Genomic DNA, 25,889 nt, shown 5'->3' on the forward strand with positions numbered 1-25,889 from the left:
GGCCACAATGCATGGTCATACAGTTGGGACCACTCCTCTTAATAGGAGTGAGACCCCTTAATCCACCGGCAGGGCATTACTCCTGCCAGGTCCGATTTGCATGCAGTTCTTGTTTACGCGTTTAGGGCCCGCATAGAAGGCCTGCCTTTTTTGCAATGAAAAAAGGTAAAAAGTCAAACATTTGAACAGCCTTGGACGTGCACCTTGACCCCATGGTCAAGGCACATCGTCAACAAGGCTGTCCCCATAACAATACACATGCGCCTCAACCCCAAGGGGGAAGCGCATGGTCATTCCAACGCATGCATCATGCCCCCCGAAGGGCCACAATGCATGGTCATACAGTTGGGACCACTCCTCTTAATAGGAGTGAGACCCCTTAATCCACCGGCAGGGCATTACTCCTGCCAGGTCCGATTTGCATGCAGTTCTTATTTACCTGTTTTGGGGCCACAGGGAAGCCCTGCCTTTTTTACTATGAAAAAAGGTAAAAAGTCAAACATTTCAACAGCCTTGGACGTGCACCTTGACCCCATGGTCAAGGCACAACGTCAACAAGGCTGTCCCAATAACAATACACATGCGCCTCAACCCCGAGGGGGAAGCGCATTGTCATCATCAGAAGACGGTCATCAGACGAAGCCCAGGTTCACCGCATCTCACGTAGACAACTATAGGACATCTTGCTAGTTATTCTTAGTCTATGTCAGTTAAGGACTCGTTTCCATTAATTCTGACTCTTCGTTGCACCAGAATGTGATTGTATGGCACCAGTAGTGAGTTTAGGACCTCCCCATACCTCCTCCCATCTCCCTCATGAAACTACAACAACAACAACAACTACAACAACAGCGCGCGGGGAGTGTGCGTCCTCACTCCGGCTTGGTTAGCCGCCATTGCCCATGTGCTCGACGGGGTTACCAAATAGGGGCTCCCTGTCAGCTCCTCGTCAAGGGCGGAGCCCGGTAACCCCCGCACCCAATGGAAGCGGCGGACCGATTCCATCTGGGGCGGAGCTAACGAGCCGAGGGCGTGTCACTCCCCGCTGGATATAGGCAGCCACTTACCGGAGGTGACGTCAGATGCGCCCCCAGCTTGAAGAGAAACAGACGCCACCTCCAGCGCGACGATACCTCCCTGCATCTTTTGGACCGCGCTATCCTGTCCCTGAGCCAAGGTGCACCTTGTGCTGTCCAGCGACTACCTGCCCTTCCTTGCCATCAATCCCTGTGTGAGTCAGTCTTGTCCCGTTTATCTGTGGTCTGTCGGGAATAAGATAAGTGTGTCTAAGTGCCTACCTTCCTATGCTGTACCTCTTGTCCTTGTAATCTCAACGCTCTGCATACAAATATTATAACCTCCTCCGGAGGTCTTGAGAACTGTACCCCTGTTGTCGTGTCATTTAACCCAGCCGTTGTGTCCTTTCCTTAAATGATTTAGCAGAGCGCGACTCGGCCAACGTTCGAGTATAATCGGGTAAACTGTGCAGACGCGGTCATACCAAACCGCTCGGTAAACTAACATCCAAAACCGCGTCTGTAACATTTGGTGTCGAGGAGTTGGATTCGGACCTGGGACTAAATTTGTTAGGCCCAAATTTTGGAACACCAATTGTACTATTAGAGTAACATTTGGTGTCGGGAAGTGGGATTCGATCCGGAGCGCGTTTCACGCGCTCGAAATTATAACAGCGAAATTTAATTGTGTTTTACAAATAAAAATAAAAACCCGAATTTTGAAAGTCGCGCTATGGCAGACCAAGACGGCTGGGTTCCGGTAGAAGAGAGTGAGGCAGGGTCGATCCAGGACCAAAATGAGGGACAAGAGGAGAGCGAAGCAGTGAGGGTAGCAGATTCGCAAAATAGCGTCGTCGCGCACGAGGTGGCGGGCGCGCAAAATGGCGCCTCGCACATGGCCACGGCGACCACGCCCGCGACCGCGGTAGCGCCGCTGGTAGATTTGGACCTTTTTTTATACAAATGAAGGCCCTTATGGCCCAGAATAGCGAGAAAATGAGGGAGGAAATGAGGGTAATGGGAAACCAAATGGGGGTAATGGGAAACCAAATGGGGGTAATGAGGGACGAAGCGAGGGGTACCGGTGAGGGATTAGACAAGAAATTTGGGAAGTTAGACAAAAATTTTGAGGGGTTAGACAACGGGATAAAAGAGGTGAAACATGGGTTAATGGGGGTAGAAAACAGAATGGCCGCTCAAGAGAATCAAATGGAAGGGATGCAAAAGGGGTTAGAGGGGTTAGAAAACAGTATGGAAGGCAAATTGAGGGACATGAGGGACCAAGCGGAAAGGGAAGTTAAACAAATGGGGCAGCAGATAGAGGGGGTTAGAATGGGGGTAGAAACCAAACTGGATGCTCACAAGGAGGAAATGGAGCAGATGAGGGTGGCATCTGGGCAGGAGATGCAAGTGATGGGAGAGGAGATCAGAAGAGGTGTGAGTGAGGAGGTCGGAGGAGTGCGCGAGGAGGTGAGGCACTGTAAGGAGCGCATGGAGAAGGAGGTGAGAAAGGGGACTGTAAAATTGCAAGGGGGTATAGAGGAGTTGACGCTGGGAGTAGAACAACTGACAGTGGGACAAAAGGAGTTGGGGGACCAGGTAAAGAAGAACACAGCGGTAATAGAGGGTTTAAAATCGACACAGAAGGAGATGAAAAAGGACGTAGGGGTAATTTAAAAAGAGTGTCAGACGGTACATGAGGACCTGACGAGGAAAATGAACAAAGTGGTAGAGGTGATGGAGGTTAAAGAGCGGGAGGTGCGGGAGCACATAGAAAAAAATAAAGTGGAGTTAGAGGAAGAACTTAAAGGGGCGCACGAGGAGATGAAGGGGGTGAAACAGAAATTAGGAGAAGTGGAAGAAGGGGTGAGCGAAATTAAGAAGCGACGGAGAGAGGATAAGAAAGAGATAAAAGAGGAGGTAAAGGAATTGGTCCAAAGTCTGTGTTTGGATCGTGATGATGTGCTCATTAACCGGATGAGGGATTCGCAGGTGATGGAGGAGAAGCGAAGAGGAAGAGGACCCGGTGTAAGTGGTGACCAATATGGTCGTGCGTATGATGCGCCAGGTGATTTAAGGAGCTTGGGGGTCGAGATGGACCCGGGTGTTCGTGAGAGGCCGTTGGTAAAGTGTGCGACAGGTCTGGTGTGCGAAAAAGGAGGTGTGCGAGAAAGTCCGACTCTGGGGTGTGTGAGGAAAAAGTGCGTGCCAAGGAGTGAGGGTGCTGGCGAGAGTGAGTCGGTCGTAGCGCGTGTGCGAGGGAGCACATGGAAGCGCGGTGTGGTAAGTGTTACAGAGGGTGTGACGGGAGAGTGTGCGCGAGAAAGGTGTGTGACGGACAGGTGCATGGGGAAAGAGTGCGCTGTCAAAGGCAAGGAAGAATGCACGCCTGTGGTGAGTGTTACAGAGGGTGTGACGGGAGAGTGTGCGCGAGAAAGGTGTGTAACGGACAGGTGCCTGAGGAAAGAGTGCGCTGTCGGGAGTAAGGGTGAGTGCGTTGTCAAGAGTGGTGGTGAGAGTAGTGAGAGTGACAAGGAGCGTGAGTTGGTTGTGACAGGTGAGCAAGGATGCACACCTGGAATGGTAGAGCGTGAGTGGGAATGCACGCTGGAATTGGTAGTGAGGCACGTGGTTGGGTGTGCGAATGAGAGCACACCTGTAATTGTCACAGAGGAGGTGACAGAGGAGGGGGCGCGAAGAGGTGTGTTGGTGAGGTGTGCGACCAACGAATGTGTGCCAAAGTGTTCAGTGGTCAGGTGTGTGACCAAGGCTGTGAGTGGAATGAGTGTACCTGGGTGTGTAAGGAAAGGTACGAGGAGAATGGAGACGGCTGGATGTGTGAGCAAGGAACGGGCTGCGGGGTGTAAGTATGCAGGTGAAGCATCGACGTTAAACGGAGCAGCGGTTAGGTCGACTTTTAGCCGAATCGGGCCCTCGGTGCGTGCCGGGCCTCGCTTTGAACGGCCGCGTCCGTGCTCCACTAGGCGGAGCGGGCAGCTGGATAGGAAGGGTCGTCATGGCGACCACGTTTTGTTGAGACGTGCCGGCAGGTCGAGATCGGGACATTGGATGGCTCCACGCCGAGGTGGTGCGTGGGATCTTGGCCCGGGTAAGCCCCCGTCCCTGCCCCGAATGCGGGACGCATCCAGCCGCTGGCACAGAACAACCCGCATTCATGGCTTGGCTGTACGCAGCCGAGCTTTAGAAGTAAATTGGCGCACCGAGAGGCATTAGTGAGTAGACTGTGTGATGAGGATAGTGTTTTGGCCCCAAAATTAGAGAAAAACAAAATTTGATGATTGGCAAAGGATTGGCAGTAATGATTGGCAGGTGATGAGCAGTGATTGGCAAATTTTTGATTTGTTGAAATTTGATGTGCAAAATTGGTAGTGAGCGATGGGCCCGGTGGGTAAGGGTGGCATCCCTGCCACCCTTCCCATGTGGTGGGGCAAATGCGCTATAGATTATGGGGTTTATGGCAGTGAAAACTAGCCCGGGTGGGTTAGGTTATATTGATAGGGATCTAGCGAAGATGACATTAGGTGACGTTAAGGTTAGTTAGTGACTGATACCTGTAGTGGGGACGAGGTAGTTTAGTGTGGATGATAATGACGTGGGAGCGCAATAGTTTAAAGGGACGACTGGGAAGCGCAAGTTTCAGAGGGGAGTAGTTAGCTGAGATGATGCCGTGTGTGTGAAGATTGAACAGGTGAGAATTGAACAGGTGTGATTGCACAGGTGTGCAACTGAACAGGTGTGTGGAGCAGTGTATGAGGGAGTAGTGGTGATTGTGTGTTGTGTTGACCAACTGGTCCAGGAAGAGGAGGAGGGTGCAGGTGGCACCAGGTAGGATTGCACAGGTGTGCAACGACAGGTGTATGTGGCTGTGTGGAATAAATGGTAGTGTGGAATATCTGGAGGATTGGAATGGATGGTCGTGGAGTGAGAATGGTGGAAATTGTGGAGTGGAGTGGATGGTGCGAAGGTGTGAATGGGGGAAGAGTGGACCCCCATCACGAGTACCCGGGGCGGGTAGTGTAAGTGTTAGGTAGAGGGTATAGGTAAATTGTGGTTGGATATTGGCATCTGTGGTGCGAGGTGAAAGAATGGTATGTGGATGGGTGCATTAGTGTTGTGGAAATGGCTGGGCGTGTAGCCTGTTAGTGTGTGTAGTTGGTTTGGGCACTCCACCACTGTGAGGATGTCGGCCAGGTGAGGCCGCAGGTGGGCTCTGGGAGCCGGTAGAGTTGTGGATGGGGCCCGAGGATCCGGAGGACGGACCCGGGTAGCCCAGTGCCAGAGAGGGCACCGAGTGGGGAGAGCGCCAGAGGGCCTTCCCCAGGTAGATAGGTTAGGGTAAGGAGCAGGTAAGCTCGGAGGCAACTGCAGTGGTGGAGGTGTGCAGGTGGGTAGACCTGCTGGGAGAGCTACACGTCACAGCCCAGAAATTGTGCGAGGGCACCGGGAGATGAATCGGGGGAGTGAGACCCCAAATTGAAAAGCACCACAGTTTGGTCAATGGGAATTGGTTTTTAGAACCCATAGTGTAAGAGGGCCAATGGTTTGGCAGGAGAAAGACCCCGGGTAATGTAAAGTTGTTAAAGTCATTTAGGAAATAGTTAGGATTGATGAACCTGTCGCACCATACGCAGCCACTTGCCTGAGGTGATGATGATGACTCCACACCTGTGTTTTCTTTGTTCTGTGTTGCAGGAAATGAGAATTGCTGTGAGGATTTGTGAGACGCATCACGACGTGGATGAGACATTGGGGTGATTCCATCTCTCCCTCCCTAGGAGGGACTGATGATGAATTGGTGATGGCAAATTATGATGTTGAGTTGGAGATGGCAAATTTTGATGAGAGTTGAAAATGGCAAATTTGATTGGTTAGGAGGGAGAGAAGACGAATTTGGTTTATGGGAGGAACGGGGAAGACAGTAGGGACGTTTGTTGATTTGTAAAGTAGATGTTTATGGGTAGTGTTGTGTTTTGTGGATACAGTAAGGGGTAAGGGAGGGGCAATGTAGGTTACCTGGTGGGGGGGGGGCGTACGGTAGGAACGTACCTGTCTCACCTGGTTCCCATGTGCCCCCAGTGTGCATCATCCTGTATTGCGTGCACTTTTGCGCCCTTACCACCTTACTCACTTGTCTTTTCTTTTGTCTCCCACCTCCGAGGATCTGGCTTTGGGGCAGAGAGAGAGGAGAGAGAGGTGCTGGCTCCGCAGTTGTGGGCCTGCACTTTCGCTGCTTGCTGCCGGGATCGATACACCATATGGACCGCAATGTTTGTGGCCGCCCACCATGGACCGCAGTCTTTTGCGGGCAAGCACCACCCGTTGAGGGACCTCTGGGTCAACGTGGCACCTATGCCATAGAGGTGAACCACTAATAGTTGGCCCCCTGACGGCCACAATTTAGAAATGGACGCGGTTGGCGCCTTTCTTTATTCTTTAAAGAAGCCAGAACACCAAGTGGGCTCCAAGGCAAGACCAGCGGCAGAACATCGGCCGGCTGCGACACCACCGGTGACGTTGAACATTTTATTGGTGCACCGGATGGTGCTGACTGTATGTAGGGGGTGGTGCTTTTGGTGCTTGGATGGGGTGCTCTGCACATTATTAAAGGCCGTAAGGCCACAGAGCACTCGTGGGTTGGTGTATCGATGCTGGCATGCGTGCTCTCTCTATGCATAACATCTGCATGTGTTCCTCCAAAAACAGGTCCTGGATCGTAGTGTAAATATCAGTGTAGTCTTATGTAAATAATGCTCCCTACCGGCTGTATGTTTAGTTTGAGGATTCTTTCCGCGATTCGGTTATCCTGTGGGTGTGTTTCTGTGAGGAGAAGGGTGCAACGTCGCAGGGGGACATATTTACTCATTTGTGAACATCTGTAAAACTGTCGCACTCAGGGTAGAGTTAATAGTAGAGGGAACTACATCTGAGTGCCACACTAAAGTAGGTAAAAATTTATCGGGTCGGGACGCCCCGAGGGTAGAGAAGGGTGCAATGTTGCGGATATGGGATTTGGCCTCCATCCATATCCACTTGTAAATATTCCCCTATTTCCCCAATACTCCCCAACTATCCCCAATCCCCCATTCCCTAGTCCCATTGTCTGTAAACAACACTCTGTAGAACCGACCTTCCCCTTTTTCCCCCATTAAATGTCGTGCCCAGGTTCACCGCATCTCACGTAGACAACTATAGGACATCTTGCTAGTTATTCTTAGTCTATGTCAGTTAAGGACTCGTTTCCATTAATTCTGACTCTTCGTTGCACCAGAATGTGATTGTATGGCACCAGTAGTGAGTTTAGGACCTCCCCATACCTCCTCCCATCTTCCTCATGAAACTACAACAACAACAACAACTACAACAACAGCGCGCGGGGAGTATGCGTCCTCACTCCGGCTTGGTTAGCCGCCATTGCCCATGTGCTCGACGGGGTTACCAAATAGGGGCTCCCTGTCAGCTCCTCGTCAAGGGCGGAGCCCGGTAACCCCCGCACCCAATGGAAGTGGCGGACCGATTCCATCTGGGGCGGAGCTAACGAGCCGAGGGCGTGTCACTCCCCGCTGGATATAGGCAGCCACTTACCGGAGGTGACGTCAGATGCGCCCCCAGCTTGAAGAGAAACAGACGCCACCTCCAGCGCGACGATACCTCCCTGCATCTTTTGGACCGCGCTATCCTGTCCCTGAGCCAAGGTGCACCTTGTGCTGTCCAGCGACTACCTGCCCTTCCTTGCCATCAATCCCTGTGTGAGTCAGTCTTGTCCCGTTTATCTGTGGTCTGTCGGGAATAAGATAAGTGTGTCTAAGTGCCTACCTTCCTATGCTGTACCTCTTGTCCTTGTAATCTCAACGCTCTGCATACAAATATTATAACCTCCTCCGGAGGTCTTGAGAACTGTACCCCTGTTGTCGTGTCATTTAACCCAGCCGTTGTGTCCTTTCCTTAATTGATTTAGCATAGCGCGACTCGGCCAACGTTCGAGTATAATCGGGTAAACTGTGCAGACGCGGTCATACCAAACCGCTCGGTAAACTAACATCCAAAACCGCGTCTGTAACAATATATATATATATATATATATATATATATACACACACACACACACACACACAGTGAAACCTTGACTTACGAGTTTAATTCGTTCTGTGACCGAGCTCGTAACTCAATTTGCTCGTTTCTCAAATTAAATTTCCCCATTAAAATGCATTGAAATGCTATTAATCCGTTCCAGCCCCCAAAAAACCACACCAATTTTTTTTGTTACGTGTTTTTAAATAAGAAAAATGTACTTTATAAATAACAAATAATGTATAAACAAGCACGACCTCGTATATACTGTACATAATAAGCGGCGTCACGCGCGCTGCTTGTAAACAAGGAGGAACCGGACAACGCGGTAATTTGTAAGAGTCTTTATTCAAGAGCTCACTGTAACACTGGCGCTGGCGCGCTCCGGGCTGCGCGCCCGGTGTATATCCTGAGGCCACGCCTACCCCTCGGCGTGGCCCCCGCCCACTTGGTGCGCGGAATGATGTCACCACGCCAGTGAGCTTCCGTGTCCGCCACAATGTAAAGAAATAAACTGGTTTTATTAAGTGTATTTACCTTGAAGATCAGACGAAGATGCTGGCGGAGGTGGAGGAGATGACTTTTGCCTTTCCTCGCTTTCACTTGCAGGGCGTTTCAATAAAAACCTGTCCAACGAGGTTTGTTTCTTCCTCCCTTTCAAAATGTTTCGATCGTACTGCCTCGCCAAGTCGACAACACGCACACCTCGCTCATGTTTTTCGACGATTGCGTGTTTTATATCCAAGCACATCATCCTCTTCTTCTTCTCAGCACTGCCCTTGGCACTCAATTTCTTAGGACCCATGGTTAAAACTAAGAAATTTTCCAAAATAACCAACATGCGAAAACAAAGCAGCAGCGATATACGGCAGAGATGCTTGCACGGCAAGATAACCACGTGACCGGAACGCTCGTTGGGCCACCTAGTGGCGGGTGGCGTAAGCTCGTAACTCAGATCTCGGCTCACATCTCAAAGCAAAAAACCGCCCGAGCGACGGCTCGTATCTCGGAAAACTCGTAAGTTGGTGCACTCGTAAGTCAAGGTTTCACTGTATATATATATATATATATATATATGTAATGAAAGAAGCAAACCCTGCTATATTTACCTATATATTGGAGCAGTTAAGTTCTGTGAGAGTACCTGAATCCATATATTGCAGGTGTAAAGGGATGTAATTGTGTTTTGTGTGGTTTTTGGGGGCGGGGGGGGGGGGGGGATGTCTGTATTTCCATCAATCTCACCTGAGCTGTCTCCATGCTCGCCAATAATAAGTCCATGTACACTAGTTGGGTTCAAATGGAGCTTTTCTCCCATCAGGAAGCGGAAGCGGGCAGAGTCCAGATTTGTCCCGGATCCCAAGACCCGAGAACGAGGAAGACCGCTGAGCTTCCATGCAACCCACGTGAGGATGTCCACTAAACATGGGTGATATTGACACAATAAGGTCTTGAAATTTAACATTGACAGAGACAAACAGCATCAAAAGTTTACCAACACTTCCAGTAATGTTGTCCTGATGAACCCACAGGCAACAAAGCAAAGGTTTGGAACTCTCAAATGGCAAGGAAGCCAAACAGGAACCAATCACACCTGGGTTGGAGACCACTAATATCATGGTATCTGGGCTGTACTTCACAAGAGGAGGGATAATGTGTTTGAAAACTCCAACGTTCCTCTGGAGGGAAGAAAACATCAATAGGTGAATGATAAGAATGTGGAAACTGAGATAATTTTGAGGCATACCCATAATATTGTTGCGGATCTGTCGAGCCCGTCGACGACGTACAGAGAGGGGGGTTAAACCCTTTTCCCCCTTCGAGCTTCGAGTCCATGAGGCCGAGCCGCCACTCCCGTAGCGAGCGTGCGGAAGGGTATCGGGTCGAATCCCCACGTACCTTCGGTACACACGCTGCCACGAGAACGGGGACTGGACCTCGCACAAGCCACGCTAGTCGGATACGCCGAGGGGTTCGCGTGTCATGTGACTCGTGCCGTTAATTCTTATCGAACCCGATTGAGCGGTCTTATTCGTACAATGCGAAGCCAATGATGTGAAAATGACGTGAACGACCAAATGGAAGGAAGAACACAGGTTTATTTACAATTTATACAGTGATCAGGGTAAAGAGAAGAGACACAGAGCAGATACTTAATCAGTCTTAACTAAACCCAGACAAGGGCCCACTCACTCACGCGGGGAAAAGAAGGAAGGAAAAGTACGCGCTCCAAACGCGTCCTTGGTGCCGTTCGCTCCGGACAGCTCGCCGGACGTGTCCCTCGAAGTGTTCGTGGCATGTGTGCAGGGAGCTCAGGCAGGGAGATCGTGCGTCTGTGGCCCCGGGAGGGATAGTCCTTGCAATCACAATTAACAGCCGCAGGGCACAGGGAGAGTTTGTGCACAGAGAGAGCTGGGGGCTGAGAGCGTTCGTTCACAGACCTCTTGGACAGGAACTCTGACTGGGGCTCTGACTCTCCGACACTCTGACTTCTTACTCTCACTCTCACTTTGACTTTCAACCACACCTCTCACTCTCTCTGGGTCACTGGGGCACTCGTAGACTGAGGGACTGGGCGACACACTGACCGACTCCACTCTCACTCTGACTGGGTGACTCGTAGACTCGTGACTCACTCCGACTGGGTGACTCGTAGACTGGCTCACTCTGACTCTCACAGCTCTCATTCTGACTGGGACTCGGCGACTGGCGCGGGGGGCCCGGGGCAGGGTCTTATAGCCCCGCCCCAGAGTCTTACCCGAATGTTCCAAGCCCCTCCTCTGGCTGCTGTTGTTAGCCACTCCCCTGTAGCGTTCATTGGCTGCCTGCCGCTTATCGGCCACTCCCCTTTAGCTCCTCCTTCGGGCCTGCCAGACTTGTTCTAGGCCCTAGCACATGGCATTCTAGCCCAATTGAGGCCTACACTTACTGGCCTGCTCAACGCATACTAACACAGGAAAGGAGACTACGCTTACATTGAATAAGAAATAACTAAACTAAGCGAGGCTACATGTTGTGGTGCAACTACCTATGAGGGGGGTTATCCTCTATTCTCACAACTGCAACAATATATTTTGGAGTAGATGCAGTCCGTTCGCAAACGTAATGTTACAGTAACGAAGTTATAATTGGAGTTCTAAAACTACTTAGTTTCCAGTATGGTATTGGCTCATCTTTGGCAGCAAGCACAGCTGTCATGCTTTGTATCCAAATGCTGCTAGATATGGGATCGGACGTAATTATGGCTGTTCTTCAGAGATGAGTTGTGCTCTGAATCTGAAGATAGTCAGCATTGCGAAAAGTTTGAGATTGGTTCTTTGGGTTTAGGTCGTGGCGTTGTGCTGGCAATGGCAGAATTTCAACGGCGGAGTGTTCAAACCAATTCCTAACAAACGTTTGGCAAGTTGAATCATCATCCTCATCGATGTAAGGACCCTCAACAAAGTATAGCATCCCAACTCCGAGTGCAGTATTGTCCAAAATATCACATTAAAGACATCTGAACAAGCACATGCTGTTTTGCATTGTTTGAATGAATAAATATGCTCACGTGACTTTCAGAAACTTCTCCAAAAGTTGGTTTATTGGCTCAAAATATATGGGTAGTTCTAGATTACGCTGCACTCTTTGTGACATTGCCATACATATTGAGACACATATGCAATCTTTCTTTTTTGCTCTTGACCACAACATTCAGGTTGCAGATGTGGACTGAATGCCACACACGTGGAGAGTTAAAGAAGGAATGTCTGGGTGAAGTTGAGCTCACAATGTCTCAATGGTGATGTATCAAAATGCTCGGTGCCAGGCAATGCCCAACACAAGCATGCGGGGGCATGGATCGGTCAGCATAGCCTCAGCACCCTGGAAGGGTTGCTCTTCGACTACAACTTGCCTGAACATCTTCACACAGTTTTTGGCATAGACTGAACTGAAATGTAATGTTGGAGTTTATCTAATTTGCCTGTTTGTTTGTTGCTGAACCAATTTTCACTTGTTTCTTCACAAAGGAATCACATGTGAAGCATGCTGCACATGGCTTGAGATCAGAGCAATACATCTTCCCCTTGCTTGTTATCTCCACTTGCAGTTTCAGGAGATGGGACGAAGTTTTCCCAGAACTCAAAATCTCCACCTCTTTTTTTCAGTTAAGGATCATTATTCATGAACTCAATTGTGAAACTTCGTTCAACTGCTTCATGAATCTTTCTCCTTTACCGATACTCCCCCATGCTTCATGTGTAGAATATGCTTTGCAGTGGAGGATGATTTCCTTTTCCTCTAAGCTCCAGCTCATTTAATCTTCTCTGATTCATCTGGAACGGAGTAGTTGTTGGTTGTAGAACAGGTGACACCTTTTTAGCTTTGGTGTAGAGCAATGTCCTATCGTGAGGCACAGATCCCCATCCTCACTGGAGAAGGAGCGGTCAATATCCTTTTCAGCACGTTTTCCGGCTGCTCGGTGTAGCCGCACAGACTTAAGCCTCAGCCTCTGAGGGGTCTGTGTCCCTTTAGTCATTTTATGTGGCCAATTGTCATTGTTTAGCATATTTTTGTTACAGCCAGCTATTTTGCTTTCCAGAGGCCGTAGAGCCTCGGCTGCTTGAAAAGGAGTCACTGGTGGCACTCAGAGGAGTCCTGCCAAGAAGTTATATACCAGGTTTGTGCGTCTTCCTGCTTGCTTTCTCCTCACTGGTTTGCTGAATAGCTTTCCGTCGCTCAGGATCACTCACAAGGGAGGTATCCACAACCACACTCCCACTCGAGTGGATATTGGTGTGTTTTGTTGTTTCCCCACTATGGAGTGCAACAAGGAGTGATTGCATTCACATCTACCATCTTGCACTTACATTGCATTTTATGCCTCCGCCGACGAAGGCGCTGGAATTATGTTTTCAGGTTGTCCGTCCATCCGTCCGTCCATGATAGGTCTTCGTTACCGCGATAACTTGAGAATAGCTGAAGTGATCTAATTCAAACTTGGTACATGTATGTATAATGAGGTAAAGATGAACTGATTATATTTTGGGGTCATGAGGTCAAAGTTCAAAGTCTGTAATACGTATGTCTAACTTGAGAACAGCTGAAGTATTCTCATTCAAACTTGGTACAGGTATGTATAATGATGTAAAGGTTAACTGATTAGATTTTGGGGTCAAAGGTCAGAGGTCATGTCAGGTAAAAATGTGATAACTGGAGAACAGCTGAATGGATTGAAATCAAACTTGGTACAAGTATTATTATGATTTAATAATGTGGGCGGAGGCATACCGGTCTGCGTCGTGACGTCAAAGAGTGTTGTTCTAGTTAACAATTCCAATGAAAGGCTCGTCTCCCTGACTAATATGAGCAAGCAAACCTTTTGATGGCATTTCCTGTTATACCATCATCCATGTTAAATCTACCCTACATGGAAAGACAATTAATATATGACCGGATGACATTCTTACTTTTGACTTTTAACGTTATTTCCAAGGAGGGTCACAAATGGTCTAATGTAGGTGACAAAGGTATACATGATTTAATTTTCTAAAAAGGTATATTTTTTCCATATATCTGAGTAAAAAGTAACTTTGTTTTTCAGCTTGGGTCCAATTGATTTGCAGTCACCCCTTTTTTATTTTGGATACAAATTGACTAAAGCAAGTAAAAGCACTTAACCATGGATCCAATATACGTCATCAAACGAAAAGGTCACTGCAGAAAAATGGCTAATACATGCTTCTTTTACTTACTTATACTGTACATGTACTTACATGTACTTACTTTTTCCACATGCGAAATTTGCATTTATGTTTATTTAAATTATACAATGGACTACAAAATGTAAATGTTTCATGATATTTGTTATATTATATCACCTTTATCTATCAATATTGTTGAAATGAAGATCAAATAGCTGTATGTTGAAATATGTTAAGAAAGTCAAAAGTTTACATGGGGTGTACTTACTTTTTCACGTGACTGTACATGTAATTGCATATTGTTCTCTTTTTGAGCAGTTAATTTGATCAAACAAGCAATTTTTGGAAAATGTTTTTGGTGCACACCGTGTCATGTGCAGACATTCATACCTGTACAAGGTTCAATCTGCTCTCTCCTTCCTGTTGTCTAACTCCAGCTGTAACCACACACAGCTTGGATCCAGCAGTGACTGCATAATCTGTGAGAGCAGTCCAAACAAAGATGGCCGTCGTTATGTGCTTTGTAGTTTTTTTAGGTTTTTATACATGGGCGAGGGCACCAGATTCACCCCAGATCCACTTTTTTGAAATACTGACTTCTTTCCTGGAAGTTCTAGCAGTGTCCATGTGTTTTATGCCTCTCCCACACCCCTCCCCCCACCCCCCTTCCCGTGCCTCCTCCCCCCAAGCCCTCTCCCTCCCACAGATCTCCTGATGTCCCTGTTCAATGCTGTTGTACTTGTGTGCTTCCCTCTCTCTCCCCATCTTGTCACCTGCTCCCTTTATCTTATGTTTTATGTGTCAGTTTGTCTTTTTGTGATTAATGTTAGCTCTTACACGAGCCTCGATCTTGTATACAAAAAAATAAAAAGGGCTCATAATGGAGCTGAAACATAGTGGATTGCTCGAAGTGAATTTGTTCATATATTGATATGGAGAGACATCCAAAGGGAGCTAGGGTAAGTGCTGATCTAGCAACAAGATCAAAATTGGTCTTGACCTGAAAGTTAATTTATAATTTGAGTTTTTACATCAAATTTTCAACAAAGCTTTGTTTTTTTTTTGTTTTTTTTTGTTTTTTTGTATACAAGATCGAGGCTCGTGAAAGAGCGAACATTAATCACACAGAAAGACAAACAGACACACAAAACAAATAACATCGGGAGCGGTAGACAAGATGGGGAGAGAGGGGGAAGGACACAAACACAACATTTGAGAGCAGGGACTGAGAGACATGGAGACATCGAGAGAACTGTGGGAGGGAGAGGGCTTTGGGGGGGAGGCATGGGAAGGGGGGGGGGGGTGGGAGAGGTATAAAACATATGGACACTGCCAAGACTTCCAGGAAAGAAGTTGGAATTTCAAACAAGGTGGATCTGGGGTGAATTAGTGGGGGTAGAAAAGATCAAGGTTTTGGATGGGGGAAGATAAGAGATGGTGGTGAACAGCTGTTTTGAAGACCTGGAGGGAGGAGTGTGATTGAAGTGAGTGTGGGAGTTTGTTCCAGAGGCGGGAGAAAAGAGGAATGAAAGAGTGAAGGTGAGCAGAGAGCCGAGATTTCGGCAGTTTAACCATCAGAGGGTGGCTGGCAGATCTTGTGCGACCTGTAGGAATATTTGGGGGACAGAGCACAGAGAGAGCTGGGGGAGCAAGGCCGGAGAGGAGTCGGTAGAAGACAGAAAGGCCACCTACCTGCCTGCGGTGAGTGAGTGAAAGGCCCTCAGAGATAGCTTCATCGCGGGAGATTCCAATGATTCTGAAAGCTTTGGATTCAACAGCGTGAAGCCGAGCCAGGTGTGAGGCAGGAGCACCAGCCCATAGGGGAGAACAGTATTCCATTGAGCTGCAGATGAAAGCCTTGTATGTGGTGAGGAGCTCAGGTGTGCCTAGGAAGGACTTCGCACGACGGAGGATGCCCAGTCGGCGACTGGCTTTGGAGGCCAGCTTGGAAATGTGGTTTTCCCAAGAAAGATCATGGCAGATGGTGAGACCCAAAAGCTTGAGCGACAGAACTTCTTGGAGAGGATTGTTGAGAAAGTAGATGGGAGGGTTGTCCAGTCGATCTTTTCGGAGAGACATAGTAAGAGTGTGAGATTTGTCAGGATTGAAAGACATGTTCCACATGTTTGACCAACATGTGATTTTGTCCAGGTCTTCAGAGAGTGAGGAGGCTGCAGACTGCCGATCTGAGGGAAGAGGGATGGAGCGGCAGAGAGTGGAGTCATCAGCAAAGAGATACAGAGGATTTTCCAGAGAGTCGGAGAGATCATTGATAAAGACCAGAAAAAGCACAGGGCCCAGCACACTGCCTTGGGGAACTCCAGCCTGAACGGGAAGGGGAGATGAGAGAAATCCATTCAGGGCCACACGTTGACTACGACCAGAGAGGAAGTCCGCAAGCCATGCATGGAGATTTCCATGGATACCATAGGAGGAGAGTTTGGTGAGCAGAGCTGGGTGCCAGACCGTATCGAAGGCACGTGATATGTCAAGGGAGACAGCTCTGATTTCCTGTTTGGCATTGAGGACCTCCATCCATTGTTGAGACAGCAGAAGCAGCATGTCCAGAGTAGAGTGACCTGGTCTGAAACCAAATTGATGATCAGAGATCAAGCCATTGGAGAAGAGGAAAGATTTCATATCCGAAGCAATGATGGATTCCATGACTTTGCTGATAATTGGGAGCAGGCTGATTGGTCTGTAGTTGCAAGGATCTGTTTTTGCACCTTTTTTGTGTAAAGCGGTAATGTTTGCTGATTTCCAGGATGCTGGCAGATGACCTTGAGCAAAAGATAGGGTGAAAAGAACAGAGAGAGGGTGAGATAGAGCGGCAGAGCAGGATTTTAGGACCCGTGGGCTGATGCCATCTGGTCCAGTTGCAGAATCAGAGTCGAGGTTTGACAAAAACTCCTCCACCTTGTCAGGAGAGAAGGTCACAGAGTCCAGGAGCAGTTTGGTTCGACTGGGAAAGGTGGGAACAGAGAGAGATGGGTTTGGGACTAAGGATTTTGAGGCAAACACAGAGTTGAGGCATTCGGCTTTGTCACGTGCGATGTCAACTGTGTGGCCATTTGAGGTAAGGGAGGGGATGGAGGGGGAACAAACACCAGAAACGGATTTGACCAGACGCCACCAGGATTTGGAGGAAGGAGACAGGTTTGAGAGTTCATTCTTGAGTGAGGAGAGATAGTGCTTCCTAGCACTCCTGAGGGTAGACACACACTTGTTCCGAGTTTGGTGGAAGGAACTGAGATTTCCTTCAGTTGGATTAGCCTTCCAAGAGGCAAAGGCAAGTTGTTTCAGGGCAACTGCCTCACCACAAGATTCAGTGTACCATGGACGGGAGGAAGGGTAAGACAACTGAAGGCGAGATGGGATAAATCTGTGCATGAGAGAGATCAGTTTGCTTTGGAAGAATTCCCAGGAAGAATTGATGTCAGAGGCAGTGGAGATGGGAGACCAATCCAGACGAATGATGGTTGCTTGAAGACCGTCCCAGTCGGCCTGAGTGAAATGCCAGACTCATCGACGCTGAGGAGGCTCTCTGAGAATGGCCAGAGAGATGTCCACTTTGACAAGCACATGATCAGAAGAACCGATTGGAGCAGAAGAAGAGCAGCAGACATTAGCAGGGAAGTTAGTCATAAGCAAGTCTAGAAGAGAAGATACTCCATTGGCTGAGATCCGGGTCGGGAAATTGACAGATTGTGTCAATCCCAGTGAGTCACAGAAGTCCTTTGCTGAGGTGCCATGACTGGTGAGAGAGGAACCCACACCCAACCAGGTGGCATGATGACAATTGAAGTCACCACATATGAGGAAGAGAGAGTTGGGATGAGTGGATAGAAGTTGGTCCATGTTGTCGGACAGTGAAATGTAGATGGAGTCATCACTGTTTGGGGGACGGTACAGAACACATATGAACAAAAGGTGGGAGCGGAGAGGAAGCCGTAGCCAGAGGTACTCCTGGGGGTGAAGAGGAGAGAGGGCAGTGCAAGGAGAGTGAGGAAGAGAGTTTTTGATAAAGATAGCCACCCCACCACCAGGCCGAGGCTCAGGTCTATCATACCGGAGGAGGGAGTAACCAGGAAGAGATATTAAGGAATCAGAGACATCTTGAAGGAGGAAAGTCTCTGTTAAGCAGATCAAGTCTGGATTGTCAGAAGCAACCTGTATGGAGAGATCAGTCAGGTTTGAGCGAAGGCCCCGGATGTTTGAGGTCCATACCGTTAATGAAGAGAGAGGGGGAGCATCGGGTACAGGACAGGGGAGGGGAGGAGTAGGGTAAGATGAAGGATGAGAGGGGGAGGTAGGGAGAGCAGTTGTTAGTGTGTCAGCGATTGCAGAAGAGTTCCAAGAAAGGGAAGGATGAGGAGGATGAAAGGTTTGAAGGTGAAGGGATGAGGCACAGTGAGGGGTTGTTTGAGGGGGGGCAGAGGAAAGAAGAAGGTTGGGGGGGGTGGAGGTATGAGATAGAAGGGAGACGAAGTGGGGAGGAGGCAGCTTCGAGGAGGAGGGGGGAGGAGGGAGAATTGGAGAGGAATGGTATGGGGGGAGATTTGAATGGGAGGGGTTGGGGGGGAGTTTTGAAGGGGAGGAGTGAGGGGGGAGTTTAGGAGGGGAAGGGCAAGGGGGGAGTTCAGGAGTGGAAGGGCAAGGGGGGAGTTCAGGAGTGGAGGGGCAGGGGGGGAGTTTAAGAGTGGCGGGGCAAGGGGGGAGTTTCGAAAGTGGATGATTAATGAAAGACGAACATTGAAAACAAATTGGGTTTGTTGTGATTTTCAAGTTAGCAATCCGGTTCAGAATGATGGAGGAGGGATGGAATGAATGTGAATTTAGACCATGTAGTGAGGGAGACGTATAAGATATTGAATTTCTTTTTTTTTAGGTGGAATGAGTTGGAGAGGAAATTGAGAAAAGCCTTTTAAATAGGAAGAAAAACAGCGTGTTGTAAAATACCACTGAGTAAAACACTGAAGGGGAAAGGTTATACATATTTAAATAATATTTAAACAGAACCGTGAACAATCTTATGTGCACAAAAAATACCAACGGGGGGAGAGCCGACAGGGACCACCACGAGTCACGTGAAGGGCAAACGGTGGATGGCAAGGAGTTAATGGGGGCGGGGCGAACAGCACACCTGGACAGAAAATACAGGATGAGTCAACAGTACACGTGGAGAAAGGAAAATAAATGTTTTTGGTTTTTTTTTTTTTTGTGTGGTTTTTGGGGGGGGGGGAGGTGGGGATTTAGAACGTTAGACAGAGTATTATGTTCGGGGTAGAAGGGAAAAAACTAAGAGCCAAGCAAAACACGATTAAGATAACAAACACCGACGGGGGTACAACTACAAGGCCGCACACGAGGAGCAGAACACGATTAAATAATTACAAGTTACAGGAAATTCAAACCAAAAGTAACTATAATCAAAACAATAACGCATGGACGATAAAATAACGAGTTGAAATTTGACAATCTATCTGGGGAAATGGGGGAGAAACACGTGGTCGAAGAACGAACGAACGAACGAATAAGAATGAATAAACGAATGAGAACAGAGAAGGAAATGGTTTTTTTTGGATTTTTTTGAGTTGTGATTTACACAAGGAAGAGGGCTATGGGGTGAAAAGATTGGGAAAACAGAGAACGAAAGTTATTGGATCACAAAAACACGGACCGCTGAGAGAAAAACAAAGCCTCAAGGTTGTACAGTGTTCACTGTACAACTACAAGGCCTCAAAACACGACCCGAATTAACACGATTTTCAATACAGGTATGAAAGATTTGCACCGAAAATCTTCGTCGGGAGACAATATATACACCATAAAATAAATAGTTATAACGAAAATACAAATGGGAACAATTACTTAACTTCGATTTCGATGGATAGCATGGAGAGCTGAGAATAAACGAACCCTCGCCAGCAAGACCGGAAACGGAAGTCAATGAGAATATGGAGTTGTTATGAGAATATGGAGAAGGCAAATTAATAATTCGGTCAAAAGGTCGAAGGTCAGCGTCACAAATCATCAATTTTCATCCGATTGACCTGAACTTTTAAGAATTTGCTTAATGGGTCAATGAATTGGTTCACCAATCAAAAGCGAGAAACTGACTTTTTTTTTTAGATCTAAAACTCAAAGGTCAAGGCTGCATAAAATAATCAATTTTCATTTTGTATTTTTACCTCCGCCACCAAAGGTGGATGGAGGTTATGTTTTCACTCCTGTCTGTTTGTTTGTTTGTTTGTGAACAAAATATCTCAAAAAGTTGTGGACGGATTTGGACGAAACTTGTTGGACAGGTTGTGTGTGTGACAAGGAAGAATCGATTCGATTTTGTTGAAGATCCGTAACCGGATCCAGCTAGTATAATTTTTTAAGTAATTCTTCACCATTGAGTGATATGGCCAACCAGGCGGAGGTTTACTCTCTACTGAATGCCGTTCTAGTTTTTAAACTGTTTTCGTTATTTTGAGCATATAGAAGAAGAAGAAGAAGACGTCTGAATACAAACGGATGTGGACGGGCTTTGCATTTTCAGATGCTTTCTAGTTCAATTTTAGATTGAACAGATCAAAGGTCATGTGACCGATGAAAATCATTTTGCACACCATAACTCGAGTTAGAAGCATCTGATCGTCTTCTACTTATCTTACTATAATTCACCAAATGTCCGTCTGTCCGTTCAAAGGTACCGCAAAAACGGCTCAACCGATCGCAACGATATTTTGGGTGGGTATTCCAGGGACCCCTGGGAGTAAAATAGGCTATATTGTTTTTCCAATTTTTCCAAATTTTCCAGTTTTCCCAAACACGATGGAATAATATTTACCGATATGAACAGTGATGTGGCTTTTGTTGAAATTCTACGTACCAGGAGAAAGTATATCGACTCCTGAGGAACTCTTCCTATATAAACGTGCTGCTCCGAAGTAACATGGCAGCGTGTGCAAAGCGACTGAGAAACAGGTGTAGCAGCCGCTTCCGTGTTACAGATTCGGCGCGCACTCTTCACACATAAACGTGCGACTGAGAAAGACGTGTAGCAGCCACTTCCGTTTTGCAGAATTCAATCTTTTTTCAAAATGGGTGCCATGTATTGTTTAGATTTTGATGATTTGCGTGTGATATGATTCAACGGATGTTGTCTTTATTACAACATAATAAAGTTGTTTATATGAATCGTTTGAAATAAAAAAGCCTCCAATTTCTGATATTTTGCCTTTTCATTTGGGCCTCCCAATTGAAGCCCCGCCCATAGGGCGGGTACCGTTGCTAGTTTGTCTAATTCTCTATCTTTCTCTCTCATAATGTCATCCATTTTTTTTTTTATCATCACTATGTGAGCAGACATTGTTATATCTCGAACAACATGGACGCTCCTTCATATGGATCGGAATTTTTACCTGTATCTCCCACTATTTTTGATGTTTTCAAGAAGAGAGAGCCATGTTGGAGATCCATGACTTCTCCCATCAGCTTGTTTTTGTCCACGTCGACCAGTGCCACTTCAGTTGCAATGTGCTGATGGATGAGCAAGGAGGCAGGAAAATTAGGATGCCAGCAGGATAAGGCAAAATCACTGAGAGACTAGAGGACTGGTTAAAAAACGAATCTCCGATGAGATCCTGGAAACACAAGATCCGTAATTTTAGCTCTTTCACGAGCCTCGACTCTGTATTTAAAAAAAAAAAAAAAAAAACCAAAGGGGAAAGATGAAGAAAGGAACAGGTGACCGGATGGCCTGATGTACCTGTTGTAGAATGCTCACTGCGCACGCCATTCCAACTTGTCCGATTCCAACTATTGTCACCTGGAGCAGCAAGCAGGAGGAGGGAAGAGAGAAGAGAGTACGTATTATGATTGATGGAATTCCAAAGTTACATCAACCGAATCTTTACAAACTTTATTGAGTACCAGAATATCCAAACAGTGTGGAATGAAAAGCAAATTCATTTCTGCAACAATGGAAGTGGCCCGAGCAAAGCTGCTGAGGCAGGCCGAACGCCCTGCCCTGCAGGGTCATTAGTGAGCCAGCTGGGTTCTACTGACAACTCAATAGTACAATTTTCCGAACATTATCCTGAGTTGCAGAGGATGTAAATGCAAATCTTTGGAAACCCGTCGAGTCCTCACTCCTATAGGTGTAGTCAAGCCAATAAGGAGCTAGATAATTTGTGAAGAATGGTATGCAGCATTTGTTAGCTCACCTGGAACGAAGCTCACGGGAGATTATGCGATGGCGCGTAGCCCGTCCGTCCGTAAACACTTGAAACTTATTCTCCGAAACCGCTGATGGGATTGCGACCAAATTTGGCACAAATGATATTTGTTGTGTTGTGGCTAAAGTTTGTTCACGGCATTAAAAAAAATCGGGGTCTGAGGGTGTTTACCAGGGGTCAAAGTGGATCCAGGTTTGACCCACCAAAATAGGTATTTGCTTTTTTCTCTGAAACTACACACAATATTTCGATTAAAATTACCACAACCTTCACCACCCGTGATTTACCAATGTTTGTTCAAGGCATTATAAAAATTGGAGTCTGAGGAGGTGTGCGGGGATTTTGGGGTTGCCCCCCAAAATAGGTTGGTTTTTTTTGTTTGTTTAAAGTCTTATGATTATGTTGGTATAATTCAACATGCAAGGGGCAATACCCCTGGCGCTCACCTGGTAGAATAAACAGTATACTACACCGACTGAAGTTATTTTAAACTAATTTCAATGGCTGCTAGAAGACAGGGCAGCATGTTGAATTATACTAACATGATCATAAGACTTTAAACAAACAAACGAAAAAATACATATTTTGGGGGGAAACCCCGCTACACCCCCAAAGGGGTATATATTTTTTCATGCCGTGAACAAACATTGGTAATTCACGGGTGGTGAAGGTTGTGGTGAAGTTTCATTGAAATCGTGTGTGGTAGTTTGTGAGAAGAAAGCAAATACCTATTTTGGGGGGTCAAACCTGGATGCACTTTGATTCCCTTAGACCCCGATTTTTTGTAATGCCGTGAACAAACTTTAGTCACAACAAAACAAATATAATTTGTGCCAAGTTTGGTCACAATCCCTTCAGTGGTTTCGGAGAAGAAGGTTGCAAGTGTTTACGGACAGACAACGCGCCATCGCATAAACTCACCTGAACTCAGTTCCAGGTGAGATAACTAGAACGGCACTCGTCGAGCACATCGCCTTGCCTCATGCACTCATTGTGAACAAAAACACTTTCGTTAACGGAACGCAATACTATTATGGCCAATATAACTGTTTCATCCATGGACCCTATTATGTCATGTACTCTGCCATTATCCATAGATTTATTGATTATATTGATTATTAGGATGTGCACTTTTGTGCACATTCAGTCTAAATTGCGTCAATGAAGATGAATATGAAAAAAAATTAAAATTATATTCCGCACAGGTCATTGATCATATGTACGAAGTTTTGCCTTGATCTGTTAAGTAGTTCTGCAGAAGAAGACTTTTCTACATTTTTATTTTCAATGCAATATGGCTGCCACACCATGTGACCGATGACAAATTTAATTCTTCACTTCCAGCGGTTTCAGATTTTTCAGATACGGATTTCGATTCAACCAAGTATGAATGGAATATCTCCACCGTTGACGTCATCATTATCACCCAATATACCCCATGGGGAGTTAACATATTCCAAGTTTCAATTTTCTTTGTTGAGTGGTTACGGAGTTGATGTTCATTCCTACCTGATGTCCTCACCCCATTCCTTAGGTGTTGTAGGGAAGTGTTTTAGGCCCCCACAAAACTTTGACCGGGTAACGCCGGGTACCCCTGTTTCTCTCTTTCCGCCCATTGGTTGGACAGCTGGCTTGACTCCACCCACAAGACACAACGACGTCATTAATAGGAAGGCTGACTCCACCCACCAGCATTTGGATTTTCATGCAGTTCAGGCCAAACACATCCATCCTCGAACCCGTCATATTCACAATCGCCATGCCATACCTTTACATTTCTAAAACATATACTTCTGGGAGCATGCGTGGCAGCACTTCGTTGCCTATACACCGCCCAAAACAATGGAGGGTTTTCCGTGGAACTGTGTTCCGTGGGTGCCCCTGCTAATGTCAATGAAACAAAAGGAATGTACACTGACCTTGGTCTTCGACTTGGTGTCCGTGTCATGTGACACCTCGTTCAGAAGACGGTCCCGCACTGTCGACATGGCTGCAGTAGGAGATGTCACTGTGGATCAAAGTTTCATGTCATTGTGTGTCGTATCATTCACATTACATTGAATGCTCAATCCAATGTGAAATACCTGGTGACGTGTTGGGATGTGCAAATGCAGCGGTTGATAATAGCCGGCGAAGCCGGTGTTGTGAATGAACGCGTACGTATTATGTTGAAAAGCCAGATTTTGCTGAATCCTTTGAAAATTTCTAAGCTTTGACGCACTAAATCGCTCCATGGAGGCCGCCATCTTGCGGATGCGGAAGTATGCATAAAAAATTGCGAAAAAGTTCAATAGGAGTTTGTTTCACCTGTCTTTTTTTGATTCACAATCTTATGCACCTCTAATTTGTAATTAAAATACTTTAAGACCAACGTCGTTCCCCGGGCCCGCACGGGCCCTGGTTATCTTCAACAAAAATCGTCACCAAACACCGGAACCAATGAGATTAGAGCATTTGAAAAAATATTTCAAAAACCAAATCGCTCCATGGAGGCCGCCATCTTGCGGATGCGGAATTATGCATAAACAATTGAGAAAAAGTTCAATAGGAGTTTGTTTCACCTGTCTTTTTTTGATTCACAATCTTATGCACCTCTAATTTGTAATTAAAATACTTTAAGACCAACCTCGTTCCCCGGGCCCGCACGGGCCCTGGTTATCTTCAACGAAAATCTTCACCAAACACCGGAACCAATGAGATTCGAGCATTTGAAAAAATATTTCAAAAAAGCTTTTTACCGCGTTTCGGAGGCTGAAAACGGCGTCAAATATTCTAAAATTGACGAAGAATTATTTTTTAGAAATCTCGCGGCCGTAGGGGATAGTTTTTTACGGCCGGAAATATCCGAAGTTGAGACGGAATTCACCGAATTAATCAAGCAGGAAATTTTATAAATTTTAATCTCATCCAAAATGCAAATGGTGTCATTTTGAACTAGGTACGGTACCTACTACACCTACCTACTACCAACTACCTAACCGACTGATGCCATAGTGATGGGTAAAATAGTGGCAAGAGGGTTTGGCTTTGCCGGCTCATTGCGGCTTTGCAGTAGGGTACGAGTAGTAGTGGTACCACTCATGCAATGTGGAGTCAAAATGTTTATATGGCCTCATATTGCAGGTGATAACATTAAGGCAGAGAAATGTGTCCAAGTTTGAAACTTTTAAAATGCTTCCTTCTTGGAGATGTTGCTTTAAAAAATAGATTTTCCTCTTTAGCCACACACTAAGAATGTTGGAATTTTTTTGGAAATCAAGGAGGAAAGGGCAGAATGGGGAAGGAGCAATGGAGGACTTCAGAATGATCACAAGCAATTGAGCGAACAAATTGCATTTAAAATGAGAACGCCACTCGTAGCGTGCATAGTCTCGCCTTGCATGTTCATTCTGAACAAAAATACCGTCGTTAACATAACCCGCTACTATTATGGCCCATATACCCATATCATCCATGTACCCTATTATGCCACATCGTTTCTTAGTAAAGGTTATGAATGTCATAAATTTAATTCAAGATAAATGAAGTTTCAGATAAAGATTTTAATTCAACCAATAATGGCTGGAATACCACTTCACCTATGACGTCATCATTATCGCCCTATTTACCGTTTGTGGAGTTGATGACATAAGGCAAGTTTCAATTTTTTTCGTTGAGTGGTTTTGGAGTAATGTCCAAATTTTTCCTTCAATCCAATATAGCTGCCATATAATTGTGACCTATGATGTCAGAGTTAAAAAATAAAATATTTTACTTGGGGAGCCTCTCCTATGTATAAAGTTTTGCGTCGAATGGACGAGCAGTTGTGGAGAAAACCGTTTTTAAAGCGAAAATATATAGACGTGGACACACACGCGGCATTGCAAATGTCT

At 46.5% G+C, this 25,889-nt stretch overlaps 1 protein-coding gene across 3 annotated transcripts in view; it reads right to left on the bottom strand.

The window, feature by feature from the left end:
- The window catches only part of LOC137421037 (L-lactate dehydrogenase A chain), a 75,125-nt gene that overhangs the window by 8,385 nt on the left and 40,851 nt on the right, over positions 1-25,889 (bottom strand). For all 3 annotated transcript variants that reach the window (XM_078771989.1, XM_078771988.1, XM_078771987.1), the window contains 6 exons: positions 23,937-24,025; positions 21,549-21,608; positions 21,202-21,319; positions 14,180-14,268; positions 9,700-9,784; positions 9,351-9,524 (listed from right to left, as the gene is read on the bottom strand). In XM_078771989.1, coding sequence (XP_078628115.1) covers positions 9,351-9,524; positions 9,700-9,784; positions 14,180-14,268; positions 21,202-21,319; positions 21,549-21,608; positions 23,937-24,005 — 595 coding nt within the window. In that variant the 5' untranslated portion in view covers positions 24,006-24,025. The remainder of the gene's footprint in view (positions 1-9,350; positions 9,525-9,699; positions 9,785-14,179; positions 14,269-21,201; positions 21,320-21,548; positions 21,609-23,936; positions 24,026-25,889) is intronic.

Source organism: Myxine glutinosa, chromosome 2, assembly GCF_964187855.1.
Source record: "Myxine glutinosa chromosome 2, kmMyxGlut1.1, whole genome shotgun sequence".
NCBI classification, from domain to species: Eukaryota; Metazoa; Chordata; class Myxini; order Myxiniformes; family Myxinidae; genus Myxine; species Myxine glutinosa.